The sequence below is a fragment of the Mchenga conophoros genome, linkage group LG12, assembly GCF_057382185.1.
Source record: "Mchenga conophoros isolate Kocher_MC1m ecotype Shallow Benthic linkage group LG12, M_conophoros_male_GT1.1, whole genome shotgun sequence".
In the NCBI taxonomy this organism is placed as follows: Eukaryota; Metazoa; Chordata; class Actinopteri; order Cichliformes; family Cichlidae; genus Mchenga; species Mchenga conophoros.
The window spans coordinates 15,740,087-15,763,545 of NC_140537.1; the positions used below are offsets into that span (position 1 = coordinate 15,740,087).

Genomic DNA, 23,459 nt, shown 5'->3' on the forward strand with positions numbered 1-23,459 from the left:
CTCCCTCAAATGCATGAATGCAATTAAGAAGTTACGTCAGTGTGGGCCCAGTCTTGCAGAAAAACGTCAAGGTCCGGAAGGAAAGGCAAACACACAGGAAGTTGTATAACTTTAATACAACTTTAAATTCAGAATGGGCTTTATTGGCCTAATAAGTGCTCGCACACAAGGAATCCGGCTCTATTTGTTTGGTTTGTTTTTTGTTCTCAGTGGCAACATGACACAGGCAATAGCAACATATATCATATGTATATGTGTAATGGTGCAGTGTGCAAAGATGATGAAATAACTATCTATATATACCCTGCTTTGGTTAAAAATAAAGTGAATCAACTAATTGATATATATACATATATATATATATATATATATATATATATATACATATATATATATATATATATATATATATATATATATATATATATATATATATATATATATATATATTGTTCCTTCTTCCTGATCAGGAAGAAGGAACACGAGAAGCTGGAGAAATACCAAGGGCTCAGAGAAGAGCTCGAGAGGATGTGGAGGGTGAAGGTAACGGTGGTCCCCGTGGTAATCGGAGCACTAGGTGCGGTGACTCCCAAGCTAGGCGAGTGGCTCCAGCAGATCCCGGGAACAACATCGGAGATCTCTGTCCAGAAGAGCGCAGTCCTGGGAACAGCTAAGATACTGCGCAGGACCCTCAAGCTCCCAGGCCTCTGGTAGAGGACCCGAGCTTGAAGGATAAACCGCCCGCAGGGGCGCGCTGGGTGTTTTTTTTTTATTGAAATAACAATTATTTGTTATTTATTTAATTATACATATAATGTGTTTTTCATATTATAACGTCTTTTCCCCCAGTGTTTCTCATCCTCTCTTAGAATAGAATAGAATAGAATAGAATAGACTAGCCCTTATTATCATTGTACATGTACAACTGTTTTCCTTTAAAGTCAGTGTGTTTGTATACAGTGTTTGAGCGCAGTCCTTTATTTTGAAGATTTGGACCGGAAACACAGGTTAATTGCGTTTAGCTGGACTGGTGGGCAAATTTCTGTGGACCTGAGGCAGGATTAAGTGAGGCTCTCAGTCAACGACCGTTTGGAAACCTGCGTTCACTCTGGTAAGTCTCTGTCAGAGTCTCTTTCTTCGGTAGTTTGTATTCAGACGTCTCAGCTCGATAAAGAAGCACAAAGCTAAACTGAGCAGGCTTAGACTGTGAAAAAAGGAAAGAAACAAAGTTTGGCTGCAGCACGCCGAGTTCCCATGCTGCCGAGCTGATAGTTGCAGATTTTGGAGGAATGTGAACAGGAATCAACCTGTTAACTTGTGAAAAGTTTTACGCAAGCAAAGAAAGATTTCTTTAAAAGTGATTCGTGGCAGCAGGAAAAATGTGCATCTGGTAAAAACATTTTTCTTAAACTTTTGTGTACTCCGTTAAAAACAAGCAAAAATGAAACATTTATGTACGTAAATCAAGTTGCATTTAAATACTGAACACCTGTGTTTTTTTTTGCATGGGTTAAATATTAATAACTGAATATAGCATATAAGCTGTGAGCTGATTGGGAGTTTGTTTGAATGTATTGTGGATGTGAGAACAAGATAATCTTCTCCCATAAAAATTCACCAGCAGTTTACTCTTAATGCATTCCCAACATAGTTCAGATACACAGGTTATGTGAAATGAAATGGTGACAAACCAGAAAAATAATAATAATCGATTGGCATGGCCTTTTGTCGACTGAAAATGAAACCAGGGCTGTTCTGAGTGATTCCTTCCACCCAGTAATGAAAAGCTTCTCCCAATCGGCGTGGTTTCTTTTTCATTCATAAGGGGGTCACTGAATGCTTTTGAGTACGCATGTGATTACAGTCACATGCTCTGACCTTTGCAAATCACTAGATCGCAACTGAAGTCAACACCCGTTGGACCCAGGTGTTGGTGTTCACCACCACTATTATCAAAACACCAGTTGAAGGAAAGTGTCCCTCAAGTACACTTTCAAATACTTAGAGAATCAGTGCCGAGGAGCATGGAGGTCCAACTCCTTAATAAGATGCTTTATGCTGTTTTTCTTCTTTAATTTTCACTTTATAGCTTACTTAAAGCACCAAATATATTATTGATACTCACTTGACAGTTTTTGGGGTTGGTGCGGCGGTTAGCACTAACAAGGTCTTGGTTTCAAGTCAACCCTCAGTCTTGCTCCAAACAGTCCAGACAGGTGTATGTCAGCTTACTTGGTTACTAAGTCACCTGTATGCGTGAACGGTTTTCTGTCTCTGAATTAGCCTTGCAGTAGATTGACAGTCTCTCCAGGGTGTGTCCTGCCCCCTGCCCTGTGACAGCCAGGAAAGACTCCAGTCCCATCTGCAGCCCAGAATTGGATAAGTGGAAGATGTTGGCATGTTATGTTTTGTGTTTAAATTAATTAACATATTTCCAGCATGATGGTAAAACAAAAACTGAAACTAAATCAACACATCATTCAGTCATTAACATAAGATTTTAAAGTCGCACACGTGGAACCCTTTCTCATTTATTGGGGGAAACATGGCACTGTTTATCTGTGCGTTTCAGTGGTGGTAGGATAATGTTCTAAAGACGTGCATGTTCTTTTTTTCCTGTACCATCAGTTAATGATTCCAGATGTTTTCAACATTGTATTCCCCAAATCCAGTCTTACTGCCACAACTGTGATTTTTTTTTTTTTTTTTTTTTTTTATTTATTTTTTTATTTTTTTATTTATTTTTATTTTTCCCCCCCTCACACTGAAAAATGTGAAGCTCCTCTAAGGAATATAAAAATAGTTTTTATAATTTTTCATCAATGGACTCAATGATCAGCACAACCTGAAAGCGACGTCCTGGTATATTAAGAGTGCTGTGATTTCCACAAAGCAAACATTATATCACATTTTACATCTGTTTACTATCAGAAGCCTATCCCAGCAGCACCCACTGGGTAAGAGGCAGGAAAGGTCATCTGCCTGTCAGAGAAACCTCTCAAATGCAATCGCATGAAAAAAAAAATGACGCGCTTGCTAACTTTAGAGTCTAGATTGAAGTGGAACTCGCAGAAGGAAAAGTCAATTGTCGTTGAAGACACTGCTGTAATCAAGCACAGGTCACCTGTCAGAGATGAGGAAGCCTGAATGAGTCCGCAGGAAGTGCCATATTCTTTAGAACAAGAGCACTCAATAAAGACGCTGCTTACATTTGCATAAATCAATTTAGTACAGACACTTTTATTTTTTAAGTAGTTTCTTCGTCCTTGCATTCTGCATGCCACTTTACATGAACCTTTTTGCTTTATTTTATCTACATGATCTGTATTAAAAGGCCAGTGTTGGGGATAACGTGTATATATGTAGAGGGTTTGTTTTGCTGCTAAACTTGCCCAAACTTTACAGGCTATATGTGGAAAATGTAAGTGAGGTACAGAGAAAAGGGGGCTGCTGTGAATTTTGTCTGTGGTCCAAGTTGAGGATAATTACAGTTGGAGTGAGTTTCAGCCCTAATTGTAGGTTTTCTGCCATTTTTGTTGTGTAAAATCACAGCCGCTGTTCATTTCCACACGTTACATCTGCTTTTGTTTTAAATCATACTTCTAATACTTGCGTGTTGAGATATTCGGAGGCAACGTGTTTGGAGTTGTCCATATGGCCTCCTGCCATCTGTTTTGTGTGTATTTGACAGTTACAGTGTTGAATGTGTCACCTGACGTTTGTAGTCAACCATTAAGAATGAACAAATACACCGGCTCAGTCAGACGTGAGCTTTGACAGCATGTTGACGTTTGAACCTGGCGCTGCTTAGTTACCTGAAACCAGAAACGTCTGCAAAAGAATGCACAACTGTAGCTTTGTTTTCGAGAATCTCCGCTTGGGTTTAAGTGAATTCGAGACCCTGGGAGACTCCTGACCGCCTTGAGGAAAGTGGTGTTTTCTGCATCCCGGATGTGTGGTCTTTCTCGCTTCCTGCTACAAGAGAAACGTCATTGGGATCGAGCGTGCATGTGTCTGTGTTCTTCACGCTTTGTTTAGGAATCACAGCCAGAAAACACCCGTGCGTTTCATTCTTTCTCCCCCCCCCCCACCCCACGCTTGCCTCACGTGTCCATCTTGCAGTCCTCTCTCTTCGGGTCCCCTCCAACCAGAACTCTCTCCTCCCTGGGCACATGGAGCGTGTGCAGACTACACCGGTCTTCTGGTGCTGGCACAAAATGCTGTGGCCTGTCTCCCAGCTATAAAAACCTTCCCCCTCTTGCTTTGTGCCACCTCCTGTAGTTTTCTGGGTCAGGGGGGAGCATTCCCCAGCATTGCTCCCGTCACCACAGAAAAATTCTTAAAGCTACTATACAGAGCTCTTTTTATATTCTGTGTGATGCACAGAGCCAAATCGTTATCCGATGTTTCATGTGACAACACGAACGAGGAAAGGAGACGGCAGCTTAAGCATCTCAAGCATTTCTGCCTGCTTGTCTAATGCAGAGGAAACTGTGCATGTGTGTTAAATAAGTCTTTGGCTGCTCTATAAAATCATTTACAGCCACCACAACCGATCTGAACAGCAGCAAATTCAATTCCACTCTTTCAAGCTCTTTGTTTATACTTGCGAGCTTTACTTAACTGTGCCGGTGATGTTGCCAAAATACATTCATGAATCCCGACAGCTTACGGCTGCTTCCTACAACACTGAAAGCATATTAAAAGCTTGTGATAAAGCCAGGTTTTGCAGTAGTTCACCTGAACTCTAAAAACCACTCTTCCATACGCTTACATTTCCGCCCTTTTGCCAAGAGTAAGACTTTTACTGTTGTTAACAAATAAATTGTACAGATAAAAGTTTTGCTGGGATTTTGTGGGGATGGTGCAGTGGAGGGACGGCACAGAAGATCCTGGGTCTGAAATTAGTCTGTCACCTTTCTCTGCGGACTTTCTGTGTTCTTCCTGTGTCAGCTTTAATGATGGATGATTACTTAGTTTTTTCCCACAGCCCACAATGTATGGCGTTAGGTTAACTGGTGATTATAAACTGGCTGTAGGTGTGAATCTGGGTGTCAATGTGTGTTAGTGGTGTGAGCAACCTGTCCAGGCTCTCCTGCGCAACATTGAATTGGATAAACAGAAGAAAATAGATGCATGTTATTTGGTTTTCTTGGTAAAACATGGACTTTGATTATTCAATTTTTATTTTATTTTTTTTTTAAACTTGTGATCCTCTTTATTACTTTTATTTCATCCCAGGACCCACATGTGTTACTGGAGTCAAAATTTATGCACAAATTTGACTTGCAAAGAAAGCACACCAGGAAATGCATCTACAAAAAAACTCCTGGAGGAAAAACGACACAATTTTCATCACAGAAGTTTAATTGAGGCTCAGTTGTGTTTGAGAGCATCTTGCTGAAGTCAGTGGGAAGCTCTTCCAGTTTCACTGTGTTCAGGGAAAAGCTTTTGGTCTTACATCACGTTGCTTCAAGCCCGATCGCCTCTCTGCAAGTTGTTTCTTTGTTGCTGCTGATTTAGAGACTCCAGTAGGGTGTCATCTGGAAACCTAATGTTACAGCTGCAGTGCAGCATAAAACACACTGCCCCGGAGAGTGCTGGTGCTCATTCTAGACCTGCAGTCGTGGCTGCATAGTCCAGATGTTTGTCTGGCCCAGCTCCGCAGTCAGGTGCTGTAGGATGTTGGAGGGCTGAGCTATATTAGGTGATAGCAGCAACAATGAAATGTTTTCAGACTGTGCAGGGCACGCTGCGCTGTCCCACGGCTCATGCAGACTTGGGTCCTATTGCAGTGTTCAGCCTCTGAAAATGTTACAAGTCAGTACAGGGTCTATTCTTCTTCTCTTCTTATCCTCTGATCTCAGCAGTGACATGAATCTTTAGCAGTGTCTGCTGTGGCTCCTAGATCTTTCAAGCTTACAATAATTCATAACCCCACCATGCCGTTTTAAATTTTATTTTATTTTTTTACCACCTGCCCGGGAACATTTTCCCATGACACCCCATTAGTTTGATGGCAGTTGAAATGTTTGACGGTTATAAAGGAACATTGATGAGGTTGTAATTATTGACTACATGCCAGATTTGACTCAAAACCGGTTTTTGGTTGTTTTTTTGGGGGGGATATGTCTGTAATTTCAACATGCTGCGTTCCACTCATGTGTTTGTCATACTTCTGTTAGTGAATAGCTCTTGGTTATGTCTCCACTTGTGAGCGAGAGTAAACATGCACGGACATGGCGACATGCCTGTCGTCTCCACTTGAACCTTTTTTTTTTTGTGTGTGTTGCATTTTGGCATATACTCCACATACGGATGCCTTTACTTACACCAAATATAGTTTCGATCCGCTGTTACTGTTCAAACATCACAGCACTTACTGTATGAACTGTGTGCACGTCTGTCACGAGTGCAGCTCGATGAATGACAATGTAGCCAAAAGCACACTCTCCCTGCAGGAACTGGCACAGAATGAAGGTGCGTTTGTTTTCCTTCAGTATATTTTCACATGTGTTTGCCATTCCTTTTGTCTCCTGTCTTCTTGGGAGTAAGAGCTGGAAGCACAATGGTTCTTGTCTGGGACTTGACAATAGCCATAATGAATGGGAGTGAGAGAGAAGGGAGGGCCAGGGAGAGAGAGAGACAGAAAGGGGCCACAGGAAGCTCTCTTCACACCACACTGTCATTTTTTTCTTTTTTTTGATGTCACGTTTCATAAAGCCCTTTGTTTTCAATTTATTTACCTAGTGAAAGGACTCGAGGGGCTCACCAGCTGCTCTGTGACTTCAGCAGGTGTAAAGAGGGAAGTGAACAGCTTTAGTTCACATAAATTGATGCTTAAACAGATTAGAAATCCTCCTGAGGACGAGTGTGGCATTGCTTTGCCCGTGCAGGCTAGGGAAGCGGCGCAGCATCAGCTCCGGTTAAACAGGAGGGAAGGGGAAGCTACCCTCTCCAATTGGGCACTGGGGGAGAAAATGGGTGAGAGGTTGAGGAGCGTTCAGGGAGGGCGGAGCAAATGTGGGAAAGGGGAGGTTTATTCAGAGAGGTGAATTCCTTGTGCGGTAGAAGATGAAGTGGTTTGCTTGAGGGGATGAAATTAGCAGTTTCAGGGAGAAGTCTGGTCTTGCACTTTGGTGTGTGTGTGTGTGTGTGTGTGTGTGTGTGTGTGTGTGTGTGTCATTTTCCCCTCCCCGTGTCTCCCCGTGTCTCCCTGATTCATTCAGTTCTGATATGAACAATGAAGTCTTTGGCAGAGAACCATTAGGGGTGGACCCAGCCGGTCCTCCCTCCTCACCCCATCTCGCCACCAGCCCCCGTTGCTACTGTACACACCCTGAGTCTCTCTTTCTCTCTGGCGAATGAAAGGGTGGCAGAACATGACTGAGAGTAACCTCGGTGCCTGTTTCTTTTAAGCCAATCGTTATTACTTCCTGGTGTCTCTCTACCCCCCTATACAGGAGAGAGAGTGGTGGGGGTGGGGGGGCCCCCCCTCCACCCCCACCCCCACCACTCTCTCTCCTGTATAGACCCAGAGTCTTTTCTTCTCTTCTCTCTCTCAGCTGTGCCAAACCTGTGGTCCGCTGTGGCTGGGCCTTTTAAACCGGGCTCTTCAGGCTGGATTATTGTGTTTCAGAAGTGGAATGATATATTTTTTTTCTTTCTTTCGTATTTTCTTTTTTCTTTAGTATGTGGATAAACAGGGTGTAGGGGGACAGATATGTAAACATCCACTAGAGTTGTCAGGATACTAGACTTGATACTCACACCCAGGAAAAAAACTCGATTTATTCAATTAATTTTTCCCTAAATAAATATTCAATATTAAGTATAAAGGTTAAGTGTAGAGATTTTATCCATTTTTAAAATTACTTAGATAATTTCATTACAAATTGTGAAGGTAATAAATACACACACACACACACACACCTACACACACACACACACACACACACACACACACACACACACACACACACCTACACACACACACACACACACACCTACACACACACACACACACACCTACACACACACCTAAGTAACTGAATTATTGTAGAAGAAGAGCATTACGGAAAACTAATATGAGGAGTATAAATGATCTTTGGATAAAGTGTAATATTAGTTATGCTAAAACAAAGATATTGTGAAGCGGACTGAACCGATCACTGCCTGCGTTTTAAAATGACGTCACAGCTACCACAAAATATGAAACACATTTTACTAAATTATTGTAAAGGTAGTTTAAAGTTAAAATTTATCATCTTGTCCACATTTGCCTGCAGCCTCCAGAGATGGGCAGTAACGCGTTACTGTAATCTGATTACTCTTTTAAAGTAACGAGTAAAGTAAGGGATTACTATCGCAAAAACGGTAATTAGATTACTGTTACTTTCCTGTAGGAACGCTGCGTTACTAAAATCGTGATTTTATTTTTTTTGATTTTTTTATTTTTTTTATTTTTTTGTGAGAATGTCTCATGACAGTGACGTAAGCGAGTGCGACATTCGTGACAAAAGGTGTGTGTGTGTGTGTGTGTGCAGATCAACAATGGATTATATATCGAGTGGGGAGAGAGAATGACCGTGCAGCATTTAAAGCGTGGAAGTACTGACCTTACTTTGAGTTTGATTCCATAAAAAGTGACAAAAACATTAGTGTCCGTTGTGCGTGGGAAGAAACCTTCTTTTTACAGTGGGAACCCCCCCCCCCCCCCCCCCCCCCCCAAACAAGCACCGAGTGCGCAAAGAGGTAATGGGAAATTCACAGAGAAACTCACGGATTCTTCCACTGACCGCTGCGGCACACCTGCACCAGGGCAAACCTCCACCTACCGTACTCCTGCTTTACAGGTGAAAATAGAGCAACAGGACCGCTAGTCTTTGACTTTATTTATTTTCTGCTGTATTTTAACTTGCATCTATTTGAAAGACTGAATGTAAACACAAAAAATATTTTATTTTATGTGCTGGAATGTGCAGAAAATAGGTTTAAATGTTAAGCTAATTTCTTGAAGTCAGAGAATGGTTCATATAAATTAATTTTTACTCGATGCATAAAGTTAAAAGATTAAAACTGATAAAACAAGTTTAAAAAAAAGACTTTTCCATTTGATTACATTTTGTATGATGGATTATGCAGAAAAAGTAGAATTGGGCTGAAAGATCTATCGCTTTATCACCTATTCAGGTTGTAAATTGTTTTTAAAAAGTAACTAAGTAATTAATTACTTTTGAAAATAAGTAATCAGTAAAGTAACGGGATTACTGTTGGGGGGGGAAGTAATTAGTTACTGATTACTTTTTTCAAGTAACTTGACCAACACTGGCAGCCTCTCTTGTACAGCGTTCCCACTGCATCCCTTTACCATGTCTTCTGTCTGATTCGGCTGCTCTGCTCTGGATTTCGCTCTGTATTTGCTCGGATTAGTTCTCCACACTGGACTCTGTTTGGTTCAGCTACCCTTCCCCCGCTGCTCTGCGCAGCCAGAAACCCACCTGGTTGTCCATTTGTCCGTAATCTGCTCTGCTCAGTATTCAATCTGCAATTTGTTCAGCCTGCAACAATGATTCATATTTATCTAACTGCAGACTGCTAGCTGCTACGTTAATGATAACAGGTGGCTAATGGTAATTTCTAGTCATTTCTGATAGCGAAACAGCTAATGTTAACATTGTTGAAACAGTAGCTTTACCGACCTCTGAAATTCCTCCTAAAATGTTGTTCAGTGTTGCAAACCTGAACTGCTTCAGCGGTTAGTGAGAGGAGCTGTGTCTCTCGGTCTGACTGCACATGTGCTGTGAAGTTGTTTTAGCCACGGAGGGCAAAGTCGGCACTGTTTACATTGGTACTGTTGCAAATGAGGATGCATCTGCAGTTAAATAACTTGTAGGTAAATGAATGTATTCATTCCTTGTATTGCATTCTTCCCATATAAAGCATAGGGACGCAGAGCTAGATCTGGCTTTTGTTTTTACTAGAGGTGGGAATCCCTAAACACCCCATGATATGATACTGTCTCAAAATGGACGATAAGATATTGTTGAAATTTTAAAGATTTTGCTATATGCATTGCAATAACATAAACCTAGCACAAAAATTAAGGAAATTTGTGTTTTCGTAATTTCTTTGTTGTAACCATGCTCCTTTACAATAAATCCTATACCCTTGGAAAGCCTGTTTATTTCCCTGAAATGGTGCCACGTTTGTAAGGAAAATGTGTTTGGGGGTTGAGCAGCAGAGTTGACTATGTGGTTTGCGCCCATGAAAATTTGCTAAATCTTCTTTGCCAAACGGCTTATTGTCCTATTCAGGCTTGTTTGATGCCTTCTTATTTGATTGGATGATGAAAGTCTGAAGAGCATGTAGAAGACTCATACACACTCAGAATAACCTGGCACCACCACCTCATGCTGGTCACCAGCTTGGTCACATACTCATGTGGGACAGCATCCTATTCTTAAACCAGTGTTTGTCACAAGTTAGCCAGTGTGATTGTGTTGGTCAGTCTGGCACGAACAGCGGACCCACGCTGATCCCAAATGTGTTCAGTGGGGTTGAGATCAGGACTGCAGGCAGCCCTTCCAAATTCTGGAGGTAGTCTCTGATAAACCATCTTAGAAGATGTCGTTATCATCTTGTCAGGTTGGACAAAGAGTGTGGAGATATGGGAATGCCACTAGTTGCAGAATCTCATCCTCATTTCTCTGCATTGAGATTGCCTCCAATGATGATAAGCCTTGCTTAGTTTTTTTTTCCAAGTGAGGCAGATGCCACCCCACACCATCACACTGCCTCCACCAAAAGCTGTTACGGTATCGGTGCAGCAATCGGAATAGTGTTCTCTGTGTCATATCCGCACTTTGGACCTATGATCCGTATGGCATAGGCAGAATCTGGACTCATCACTGAACAGAACGTTCCTCCACATGTTGCCGTCACCAGCGCAAACTGGCCTGATGGTGAGGGGCTGTCATGGCAGGCCTTCTGGCAGCCCTATGAGACCAGAGATTGTCTGTGTGCAGTTTGTTCCAGATTGTGTGGGTAGTGAGCCGTCGGCCATATTGTCCTGCAAACCTCGACTGCAAATCTGTAGAAGACTGCCCTCAGTTCCTAAGTGCTGACAGGGTGAGGAAACGCTCTTGTTGTGTCATCTTCTCTTAGGACGCCCACTTCCTAGCCTGAATCTGACATCCCTTATATGGAACTTGGCCTTCAATTTGGAGATGGTGCTAGGGCTCACGCCAAATAATGCAGTTTAAGATATAAAAAGGAACTGTGTTTAGAAAACATTGTAACTTTTATAAATCCCCCATAAAACTAACCACACATATGAGCACTATTTAGGGATTGGACTCATGTGCTATTTCCCGTTTAGTGAATCTGGCCCCAAAACTGGTCGTGAGCGTACAACAACTTCAAGCTCTAGACAACTATTTATCCACCACGAGTTGCAATCAATCACAAATGTGATGAATTTCAGTACAGTCCCCAGGTAGCCACTGAGGTTTTTGTAGATGTTGGAGGCTGCTGTCCTATTTTTACTTGTCACTCAGCTATTAGTTTGCTCTGAATTACGAGATGGTGTTCTCGAGCTAAGTGCGTCCAGTGTGCATCAGATTGGCCCACAGACTTGTAGTAGTCTGAGTATTTTATAAAATATCGATACAATATTGCCTCGCAAAATATTGCAATACTATGCAATATTGATGGGGTATTTTTCTACCTCTAGTTTGAACAGATAAACGGATAAAGTTCAAAGTCCAGGTCAATACAGAAAATTCCTGTTATTGCATCTACATTCGCAAAAATTAGTCAGCATAGATAAAGATGTGCTTACAGTTCTCCATCACACCAAGAGCTTCAGAAGCATGACTAGTCTCACATGCAACTGGCACGTCTTGTCAGTGCACCACCTGAAGATTTTTCCACTTTTGCTGGGCTGTAATTGCACCACAAATGAGCTGTATAAATTCAGAGTGCAGCAGGCTTTTAAAGAGGGCCATTTTTGAATTCATCTGCAGTGCTGCTGCACATCGCCATCATCACACTGATCATTCTTGATGATGTGACCCAAATCTCTTATTAAATCCAGCACGCTGTTTGCCAAATGGAGTGAAGGGAAAATGTTTGCCTCTTTCTTGGTTAAAGTGATTTTGAAAGCCCTGAAAAGTCTACGGGGACACGTGGAGTTTAGCACAAAGTGCCACCCGACCATGAACTGAGCCTCCAACCACGTTGGTTTTGCAATCATAAGAATGTATTTAGAATTAAAGCATTAAAGTAAATAAAAGGGAATAATAAGGAAGGAAGCAAACTGACCTCAGGGTGTTCAAGGACAAAAACAATAAAACAAACCCCCCCCCCCCACTCTTGATAGAAAGCAAGAAATACCCCACTAAGCTCTAAGTTGGAATGAAAGTACAACACCTAAGCTCCCTGGCTGGCCACAAAACAGGAGAAAATGTGCATAAATTGCAGAAAGCCCTTAAAAAGCTTCCACTAACATGCAAAGACACAAAGGCCCCACGAGTTTGCCTCTTTCAGCTCCCAAGATCACTGTAGTGCTGTGTTTTTTGGTGTTTTTTTTGTGCTTAATCCAGCAACCACACATCTCAGGGCTCACCAGCCAAACAGCATGGAGGTCTTGCTGCTGGAGCGACATGTGTAGTTTCACAAATGAGCAGAATAGAATAGAATAGCCTTTTATTGTCATTTCACATGTAAAACGAAATCGTGGATGATCAGCGTGTTGTTCAGGTGTGGAAGACCTGGAGCAGAGGGTGAGGGAGAGAGCAGCTCTCGTTCTGGAAGAGGCCAAAAGGTCAGTGAACATGGCGGCGATCGTGACTATTATCTTTTTTTCGTTTTCTTTTTTTAGAGGTGAATTCAGTCTCATACTGCACTGTAAAAAAGAGCACACTCTGAGCAGACACTGGAAGCCAGGTAATCTTTGGAGCCATAAATCAAACAAATTGGGAAAAAATCTGGTCTGTGAGGAAGAAAATGAGGTGCTAACTTTGGCCTTGGGATTTTTAAATTCCTTTTTTTTTTTTTTTTTTTTTTAAATTGTTTTTGCAGCTTTATGTAAACAGATTAATCATTAGTAAAAAAAAATAATCCCCAGCTCCCAAACAAGGTAGACATTTCTTTTAGTGCTAAACTTCACCGCAACACAGATTAATAAATAAATAAATATATAAATAAAAGTCGTGCAAAGACAACAAAGCTCTGCATCAAATTTATCAGATACACATCAAGTTTAAAAAGAGAAAAAAAGAAGCAGAATGCACACAGAAAACAATAAAAAAACCCTTCAGTGTTAGTCTGCTACTCTATATGCTTGTTGTTGTTTTAAAGTAGCAGCAGAGTTAACATCTGTCCCTATGCACCATGTAATTTTCTTCCTTTTGACTGCTTATTTTCCCTTTTCTACATCCTGTCTCCTCAGCTATGCATTTCCAGGAGTGGCTGCGGTCGCTTCGCGCCAGCACAGGACTTAAAGGCTCCGAATCGGAGGACTTGTGGAGTCTTCTGCCGTCTCTGCCTCTCTCCTCCTCCTTCTCCCTGTTGCCCTCCTCTGTGCTCGGTTTAGGAGCCTTGGCCTCCATCACAGCGTACTGGCTGGTGACCCGTCCTCGACCCATGCGCCCTCCCTGCGATCTTAAAGCCCAGTCTGTGGCCGTTAACGTGAGTGAGGGACGGCTGTTGCTGGCTTAGGCGTGTGTTAGCGTGCTCTGCATTGCTGCAGGGCTGTCGGTGACAGGGTGGTGTTTATTGCAGGGAGATCCCAGCTGCAGGCGATCGGCGATCCTCAAAGATGACACTCTGCTGGAGTTTTACTATGACGACACCAGGACAGCCTATGACATGTTCCAGAGGGGCCTGATGATCTCAGGTGATGCGCACATTCACACACACTTCATTAAACACTCTCCTCTTGATGGAGAAGTCGGTATGGAACCGGACAGAGTAGAGGAAAACTGGAAAGTGGATTGATAGCAGAACTATCAGCAGACTTTCTGAGCTGACAGAGCGGTGTTGTGTCCTTCAGGAAGTGGCCCGTGTCTTGGCTTCAGGAAGCCGGGTCAGCCCTACGAGTGGATCTCCTACGCTGAGGTCTGGCATATCGTTACTTCTGTGATTCCTCCCAGTTATCTCAGCACTTCCATGTAATGTGTTTGATCTTTACTGTTTGTTCACTGAGAGCCTCTAATCCTTCAGGTGGCTGAGCAGGCGCAGGTGCTCGGCTCTGGCCTGTTGGCTAAAGGTTGCCAGCCGAATCCGGAGCAGTTTGTTGGGATCTATGCACAAAACAGGCCAGAGGTATGGACCTCCCACTGCTCTGTGGTGTGACAGCTCATCCCACTCTAGTTTGGCTGCCTTTGATCTTAAAAATTTATTAAATAACTCTCATCTCAGCGGAGGTTTTGTGGATGATGATGATTCTACCCTCGGAGCTCAGCATGCCCTTTTAAACACATTTTGAAAATTGAATTTATGATTTCCTTTTTCTTCTTTTTTTTCTTTTTTAATCCATCTATTGTGAAATTGTGTTTGGCTTTATTTATATTGCCAGCACAGTGCTAGTGGTGAATGTGCGTCTCCAGGGCAGCTAATATTGAAGAGTGTCTCATTTTATTTTAATACACTTGTCGGACTGGGCAATTATTGCCGTAGTAAAAGACAATTTTCTGCTCTATTAGAGCCCCTAACCCTCTCATTTGACCGATCTACACCTTGAGTGTTGTTTATGTTGTATATGGGTTTATAAATATGAAATGCACCAGTCCCCAAGTCATTCCCAGGTAATGACTTCAGTGTAACAGTGCTGCTTTGTCTCCCTCTGCTGGTTAAAGTGGATCATCTCAGAGCTGGCCTGCTACACCTACTCCATGGCAGTGGTGCCTCTCTATGACACACTGGGACTGGAGGCGATGGTGCATATCCTCAACCTTGGTGAGAAAAGCTTCACATTAAAATACGAAAATGAAAACGTTTCACATGGTGTCAAAGGTGAAGCCTTCATCACATCAGACATACAAACTGCATATGGATATTTTGCCCTTTGAATAAAGAAAATATTGGAGAAGGAAGAAGATCATCGTGTACAGAATATGCTATAAATATCAGAAGTACTACAGGCATAAAAATACCCTTTACTAATAAAAGTCCTGCATTAATCATTGTCACTGTTATTACTGAAAAACTGCATAATTCTACCTCTTATAGGCTTTTAACTAGATTTGAACTCTCAAAGAAGAACTTCCCGAACATTTACAAAATGCTGACACAGTAGATCCTGTTGTTTCGCTTTTTTTCCCCCCCCCCCTCCTATGTAAATAACTAATAACTAAATTAAGCATTTCTATCTAAATGCATAGAAAATATTTCTTCCAGCAGAAGACTGGTACACTGTGGTCACTACAATACTAAGTTAGTCTGTGGGTGGATCGTAAAATTCTGAACCTACAACCTAAATGTAGCAGCAGAAACTGAGACTCTTCAGATTAGGCAGTGTTTTTTTTCTGATCTTATTTATCAAAGTTTGGTGAGCTCATGGAAACTGCAGCCCTAGTTTTCCTGCTATTGGCTGACAGGAGTAAAATGCAGTGTGGCCTGTTTTAAAGTGGGCTGTGTGAACGTGCAGCACAGCGTGTTCAGAGCATCTCTTCTACATACGTCGGTTGAAATAGGTGGTTATCGGAGTTGCTCCTGGTTTCCTGTCGGCTCAAAGCAGTCTTGCCTCTCACATCAACATTTTCACCCAGAGAACCGCTGCTCGCTGGATGTTTTCCACTTTTCCAGACCATTTTCTGTAAACCTTAGAGATGTTTGTGTGGGAAAACTCCAGCAGATCAACACTCAGACCAGCCCATCTGGCACCAGCATCCATGCTGCAAAGTCCTTAATGTCTACGTGGCTACAAACACTGAGCTGCTGCCATAGATGCTTGTGTAAATGAGCAGGTGTACCTTATAAAGTGGCTGAGTGTGTATAAAGATTAAACAAAGCTAGGCTACACCTGATCACTTGAAGTAAAAGTAAACCCGCCTGCTCAGTTTTAGCTGTTCCTGAGCAGCAGTATATGCGTGCGAGTTCAAAGAGGTTTGATTTGTTCTGACAGGAGAAATATTTGAATGTGAAAAATGCGATCATCCTGGCTTCATTAGTTCAAAGTGAGACTGTGTTCGGTAGTCCTTTTGAGACGGGCAGAAGAGCCGAGTGGAAAAACCCCACAGATTTCACACTTTGATGAGAACATTTCTTCACAAACTTTCTGTGTAAGTGTGTGCTCGGTGCTTTTTTAGCGGAGATCTCTGTGGTGATCTGTGACCGGGAGGAGAAGGCGGCATCTCTGCTAGAGAACAAGGAGAACGGCACGACTCCGAAGCTGTCTTGCCTCGTTCTCTTTAACGACTTCAGCCAGGCCTTTGTGGAGAGGGCGAAGAGCTGTGAGGTGGAGGTTTTAAAGCTGGAGCAGCTCATGGTGAGTTGGGGTGGGGGGCGTAGCCATTTAAATGTAGCCCCTTTTAATCGACTCATCGTTGCTGATGTGCAAATTGATACGAGCAACTCCTCTTTGTCCACATCTTAGGACATCGGTAGGAGGAACCTCAAAGATCCTGTGGTGAGTTTGTCATCTCTCAGAGCTGCTCACGTAAAAGGCTGATCTCCCCCTTCCTAAACACTGGCATGACAGCTCTGTCGTCGCTCCTGTCCAATAGGATATCATTAACACTCACTCATAAGCAGGGGCTTAAATTAAGAGCGGAGGAAGTCCGTTGTCATGTTCTCATATTTTATTGCTGCCCTCTGTAGCCGCCCCAGCCTCAGGATCTGGCCGTGGTTTGCTTCACCAGTGGAACCACAGGTACCGTCTGATCTCATAAGCCTCTCCGTAATTATCCTTCACTCACATCATTAGAGAAATGCCCTTCAGTGCCCACTAACAACCACTCTTTATGGCACCGCTGCAGTTTCCTTTGCTGCGCAGGGGCACTGCAATAATGTTTTGTTTATTTACCCAGGGAAGCCCAAGGGAGCCATGATCACCCACGGCAACATCGCCTCCAACACTTCCTCTGTCATTAAGATCCTGGAGGTCTGTCTACACTTCCACCTCGTTGTCTAATTGAGAACAGCCTCACAGCTACCGTTGCTTCCCATTTGCTTGTGTCTGCATGTCTCTAAACTGTCCCCCTCCCCGCTGTGTCTAATGGTATGATTAATTGGGTGTTTGATTGCTCCTGTCGCTGCGAGGTACTTTAACTAATTGCCCCTGTATAAAGATTCTGCCATACAACATGTTTGATTGCCTGCGAGGCTTCGCCGTATGCCGCTGCGTCAACCTAATCTGTCCCCTGTGCTTTTTTTGCTCATTTCATTTCTCGTTTTTCTCTCAGGGCTCGTTTGAGATCCAGCAAGACGACGTGTCGATCTCTTACCTGCCGCTTGCCCACATGTTTGAGAGAATGATTCAGGTAGTTGATCCTCTTCTCACATGCTTTTCTGTCTTTCTTTCCTACTTTTTTTGTGTATGAACCCTAAATTAAATCCGTTTCTATTGCAGGTCTCTATGTTCTGCTACGGGGCCCGAGTAGGATTTTACCAGGGGGACATTTCTCTTCTTATGGATGACATTAAAACTCTGAAGCCTACCTTCTTTCCCGTCGTGCCTCGTTTACTCAATCGCATCTATGACAAGGTCAGCAAACGCATTACCCGCTCCTCATTTTCTTTTACAAGGTGCAAAGTGCAGCAGATCCACCCGTTAGTAAAAATCATGCACCAGTATAGCTCACTGGCATCAGCAGGCAGCCCGGGTGCCGTAAGGCCATTGCATGGGCCTGGGTTTAATCCGTCATGAGGCTATTTTCTGCCTGCCTTCCCACTGTCCTCTCTCCACTGTTGTATTGCAATAAAACTGAAAAGCAAAAAACCCCATAAAATAGACTGATTTAAATCTAGATTGATCTTCCTTTTAAGGTAACGTTCTCGTGCACGTCCTCCAGTGTGACTTGTTCTTTTTTAGATCACGCCTTGGTGTGGTTAGAAGTCCCGTTAAACCCACAACACTTGTGTGCTCAGTGATGTCAGCACATACCTCAAATTTGCACAGAGAATTCACCTCAGTTCTGTTTTATTTATATAGCACAATAGATGTCACGTCAAAGCCCTTTTTAGTTTAAGGCAAAGGCCCTACGACAGAAATACTAAGACTGAGCACTTTGCATATGTAACAAGGGGAAAACGCTCCGAACAGGACTTCTGCTGACTTATCTAAAAATAGTCAATCCAATATTTTTTACCTTGGATTAAGAAGGCGGCCATAATCCTGGGTGTGTTTCTGTTTTTTGTACATTCTTGCCAATTTTTTACATAGATCCTGGGTTCGGTGACCTCACCGTTTCGAAGAGCTCTGCTCAACTACGCTGTGAAAAGAAAGCAGGCGGAGCTCAGCAGCGGGGTTGTACGTAACAACAGCCTGTGGGACAAACTGGTGTTCAACAAGATCCAGGTCAGTGGCTGACAGTGTGGATCATATACTGTCTCAGCCTGTTGCTGCTGTTTACATTCATATGTAGGTTACTCATCCATATGCTTGGCTCTGCAGTGGCCTCCTCTGAAATCAGCCCACAGAACATCTTTTATTCTCTAAACTTCACTATTAAGTGCCATATTTTCTGAAAATCCCTGACTTTGCAGTTGTCCTCGTCTGTGTTTTGTAGCACTTAACACGGTGGTACATGTAGACAAGCAGCCCTGCAAATAATCAACAAATTTGTATCCAAACTTTACAAGAGAGGCACAACTATTCCAGCAATCGGTGCCAAAATCACCCGGAGCATATTGGCCCTGTGGGAGTGTATTGGAGAAGCACGCGTGCAGGCAAACAAGGACTGAAAGATTTTGGCTTGGTGTGATCAATACAGATGGGAAAATATGACCAAGGTTGAATATGATTTAAAATGGGAATGAGCTCGCATCCACAATATGATTGTGTTTGAACTGCTTTGCATAAATGCTTCACCGTAGGAACTCTTATTTTTTATTTATTTATTTTTTCCAGGAGAGTTTAGGGGGTAATCTGAGGTTTGCATTGACCGCTTCGGCACCGATCTCCCCAGCAGTGCTGTCCTTCCTCAGAGCCACTCTGGGGTGTCTGATATTTGAGGGTTACGGACAGACTGAGTGCACAGCGGGCTGCACGTTCTCTATGCCAGGGGACTGTAGCACAGGTAGGAAACGCTCTTCTACTGTCAGGTGTTCAGGATGGATGCTGTTGTGGTTTCTCCTGTTAACAGCAGGGGTATGTTTGTGTCAGGTCATGTTGGTGCTCCTTTGCCCTGCGCCATGGTGAAGGTGGTGGACATCCCAGAGATGAATTACTATGCCAAGAACGGAGCGGGAGAGGTCAGCCACGCAAAGATATGAACACACTTTTACCTATCAGCGGATGCTGTGTGGTGACTTCTCAATGCTTTGTCCCGTTAAGATTTGTATTCGCGGCCCCAGCGTGTTCAGAGGCTACCTGAGGGATCCAGAGAAGACGGCTGAAGCCCTGGACAGAGACGGCTGGCTGCACAGCGGGGACGTGGGCCAGTGGCTTCCAGTAAGATTAGACACACTAACTAGCCTGTATGAGTCAAGTGAGTTTGTGTTACCACACTTGTTTTTGTCAGAATGGGACCCTGCGCATCATTGATAGAAAAAAGCACATCTTCAAGCTGGCACAAGGAGAATACATCGCTCCGGAGAAGATAGAAAACGTCTACATGCGTTGTGTCCCTGTACTCCAGGTGTTTGTGCATGGAGACAGTTTACAGGTACGGCACATTTTAGCTTTCTTATCCAAAGCGAAGTGTTCTCAGAGGCACGGTTCGATGTTTCATTTTGTCTTGCATTTCTTATCAGTCTTATTTAATAGGGATAGTTGTCCCTGACCCAGAGGTGTTTGTTGACTGGGCCAAGGATCGGGGATTTGTGGGGTCCTACGAGGAGCTGTGCCAAAATCCTGTAGGCCTAATTCTGGAATATAACTTTCATCTGATTAAAGTCCTCACAGCAGGATTAAATGGAAACTGGTTCTGTCTTCAACAGGATGTTAAGAAGGCAGTTTTAGAGGACATGAACGCCGTGGGGAGGGAAGCACGGCTGAATTCGTTTGAACAAGTGAGCAAACTCATCGAGGTTCAAACGCACAAGTTACAAAGTGGCTGAACTTAACTGATTTCGATGCTTCACCTTTCTGTCTCAGGTGAAGGACCTTTACCTGCATCCAGAGATGTTTAGTGTCGCCAACGGCCTTCTCACGCCCACCCTGAAAAGCAGGCGCGCAGACATCCGCAGACACTTTCAGGAACAGATTTCAAGCATGTACAGCAAGGCGGCATACTAACTCGACTCAGTAACTCGCAGACGCGACACCTGTGGGTCAGGGGTGTCCAACAAAAGAACAAAAACGGGACCTGGGAGTGAATATCCTGCAGTGCCTCATCTCAAACCCTACATTTCGTTATATCTGGAATATTATTTTGTTTTCCAGAAATTTGTCATCCACCTGTGACCACATCTCACTCTTAATTCCAAACAAGGAAATTAAGTGAGTGGATCCATATTTGCCTTCCAGTCATTGTCACTAATGAGATTTTACATGGACATTATCATTGTTTAGTTGCATAGAGGAGAAGCACGGACGATATTAGGAAGAACTGATATTAACGCTGATCCTTTTATTTACACTGCACTGTTGTGCTTTCCCAAGCAAAGATTTTGAAAGGGACTCTTTATGTGCACTTATGGCATTGGTCCTCCTAGACGTTGCATTAACTGTAGGTTTGTATTTTATGGTTGTTGGGTCTTTGCATCACTGTCACATAAGCTTCTGATGAATATGTTTCATCTTAGTGACTACTTCAAACCACTGACTTCACCTCAAGTTAAACAATTAATATGAATGAGCGGTGAATGGGGAGGAAAAATGATTTGTAAACAGGAATTTACTAATGCCAGTAAATAAAGATTAGTAATTGACGTGTTTGCATCATTCAGTTCATAAAAACTCAGGCATGTGCAGAAGCACACGCACACAAACTCATGAAGACAACAGCAAAATAGTCACTGGTTGCTTTTCTTGCATTTAGTTTATTGCATGATGATAATAATGAAGCAAAAATATCATCCGACGTTATTTAAAAACTTACATAAAACCCAATCTGATCACAAAGTATTCATTTTGGTATATTTAAAAAAAATCAACCATGACTATAACTTAAACTTAGAAAAGCACCTTCATTCATCCAGTTATTGGCGTGTAATCAGACAGTCTGCATTGCAGAACACAAAGACGAGCAACCGGCTAAGCATTTCCTTCAGTAATTACACAATAAAAAGCCACAAAAAAAATAAATAGTCAACATACTTGTAACTTCAAATTCACTAATGAGTAACATTCAGTGTGTGTTTACATTACTATGTAGTGTAGTTATCATGCCAAGGCTCTACCTGATGGAAAGTGGAAACAAAGGCATGTGATGAGAGCATGATTTGGTCCAAAAATAAGACTATAAAACATTTGTCTTCCAACCCTGATGTAGATGATACAGAGAAAAATACTTTTTTAAGGCTGCCAACAATGTGTGAGATTCTTTGCTAACACACACTCTAACCAACAATAGAACAAAGGATGGATGGTGTGAACAAAAGGAAAATATGGGTCACTTTATTTCCACTAGAGGGCGCACCAGCCTTTGATTTTTTTTTTTCTTTCTTACTTGTGGGGTTTAAAAAGAAAACAAACCTGGATATGTCTGAAGCCTGAGTAGTCGACCTTTCAACACCACTCCGTGTTACACCGTTTTTTGTTTTTTTTTATGTTATATCCAAAGTCAGACATGTTATCACAGGTGAGCTAATGTGTTCTGATGAACCCCAATAAAAAGCCCTCACACAGAATGGCACAGAGCTAAACTCACAGATTACCAGAAAAGACCAAAATTGAGAGATTTTTTTTAAACCTACACTACATTACATAACACCTTCCAGTGTAATTTCAAAGTTGGATAATAAAACTATATTTCACACGCTGCTGCCAACAAGGCAGATGTGACTAATAGAAACATTTCCTTGCTCACTTTACACATTAGAAACAAATGGTTATAGATACCTCTGAAACCATGAAGCGTAACCTTGTTAATTAGTTCTGACAAGATCTGTCTGATTCCTTTACTAAAAGAAAAGAAAAATAAACGACAACATATTGGCTTATAATGTTGCACTTGGCTGATGGCTTAGTTAATGTGGCATTCAGCTGCTTTGAGTTGCTGAGATGATGAAAGATTAGGGTGTAGTGCAAGAGCAATTGGGGGTGGGGATGAGGCCGCAAGGAAACAAATGGATAATCAGGTTTAGGTCACTGCTGTCCGTTTGAACTCTGGAGGAGCTTGAAGAGAGCGCAATCCATTCAGAGAGGCATGAAAAGAGCCCGTTTTTGTATTTTCCTCACTCAGTCGTCGGCGACAATGGACAGAGCACGCAACTCGGTGAGCTTGGCCTCTGTCTCCCTCTCCCTCTGCTCGTCAGTCAACCCCGCCTGGTCGATCTGGTCTGTTAACTCGCTGAAAATCTTGTACATTTCGGTGAAATAGACCACCTGGTGGGTAGAGAAGGAAAAATAAAAACGTAAGTCTGTGATGGCAGGAGAAAAGAATATCTGTCCTCTGATGAAAATGGGAACAGGTCGATCCACAGACCTCTCAGGAAACACCAGAATCCAAAATCTGAACACCAAATACAGTCTAATCGTGTTTCTACTTACAAGTCTGAAGCTGCTGTTCTCATACTACTTCAACCCTGCTAATGAGAAGTGACTTAAGAGGAGAATGGGGAGCCCACAGATATCAAACAACTCTGACAAAGCCCCAAAACCCAGCACTTCAGTGGGTAGTGACCCTGCTTTTCTCTCCCAATCTGAACAAGAGATAGAGAGTGTTCACTGAAAGCTTTCTTGACACTTCCCACCCCTGCTTCTTCCCCTTAGTTCATGAGTCAGGCTCCCTAGAGAGTTGCTTTGATGATTAATAGACTTTAATCACATTACAAGACTCCAGAAGAGTGGGCAGAGAATGAAAGTACTGGGAAATACAACCCCTAGAAACCCACACACACATCTCAATATTTATTCATGCAGCGATGCATACGATGCCATGCTCCTTAAGGGGGGGGGGGACACAGACTTCTCTAAAATTGCACGTGTTCCCTTGCAACAAAACCAACTGAGAGACCCGTGGGAAAAGTTTACTGTTTCACTAAAAGGGTCACAACAGAACGAGAATTTTGCCATAAGCAGACCAGACACTGCTTCTAAACCACCTTATACAAGCCTTTTTAAGTGCTCCGCCTGAAAGACCTTTGCATGTTTATACCAATATGTGCCACCTAAACCACATGAGTGG

General features: G+C 42.7%; 2 protein-coding genes across 2 annotated transcripts in view; one reads left to right on the top strand and one right to left on the bottom strand.

Moving 5' to 3' along the window:
• Nucleotides 1-994: 994 nt before the first annotated feature.
• Nucleotides 995-21,039, top strand: acsl2 (acyl-CoA synthetase long chain family member 2). Its single transcript, XM_085294013.1, has 20 exons — nt 995-1,111; nt 13,454-13,692; nt 13,786-13,900; nt 14,057-14,121; nt 14,227-14,328; nt 14,862-14,961; nt 16,314-16,492; nt 16,601-16,633; nt 16,825-16,876; nt 17,034-17,107; nt 17,409-17,486; nt 17,576-17,710; nt 18,389-18,523; nt 19,076-19,244; nt 19,331-19,419; nt 19,502-19,618; nt 19,689-19,832; nt 19,921-20,022; nt 20,107-20,178; nt 20,264-21,039. Exons 2-20 carry the CDS (start codon nt 13,456-13,458, stop codon nt 20,402-20,404), a joined length of 2,139 nt encoding a protein of 712 aa, XP_085150139.1. The 5' UTR covers nt 995-1,111; nt 13,454-13,455; the 3' UTR covers nt 20,405-21,039.
• Nucleotides 21,040-21,130: 91 nt separating this feature from the next.
• Nucleotides 21,131-23,459, bottom strand: part of bin3 (bridging integrator 3) — a 34,616-nt gene continuing 32,287 nt past the window's right edge. The window contains exon 9 of the mRNA XM_085294015.1: nt 21,131-22,657. Coding sequence (XP_085150141.1) covers nt 22,511-22,657 — 147 coding nt within the window. The 3' untranslated portion in view covers nt 21,131-22,510. The remainder of the gene's footprint in view (nt 22,658-23,459) is intronic.

Excerpts from the sequence above, each read along its gene's own strand:
- acsl2 (XM_085294013.1), top strand. The coding sequence starts at position 13,456 with ATGCATTTCCAGGAGTGGCTGCGGTCGCTTCGCGCCAGCACAGGACTT. Across the intron at positions 14,122-14,226 it reads AGTGGATCTCCTACGCTGAG|GTGGCTGAGCAGGCGCAGGT; the intron begins GTCTGGCATATC and ends CTAATCCTTCAG. Across the intron at positions 14,962-16,313 it reads GGTGCATATCCTCAACCTTG|CGGAGATCTCTGTGGTGATC; the intron begins GTGAGAAAAGCT and ends GTGCTTTTTTAG.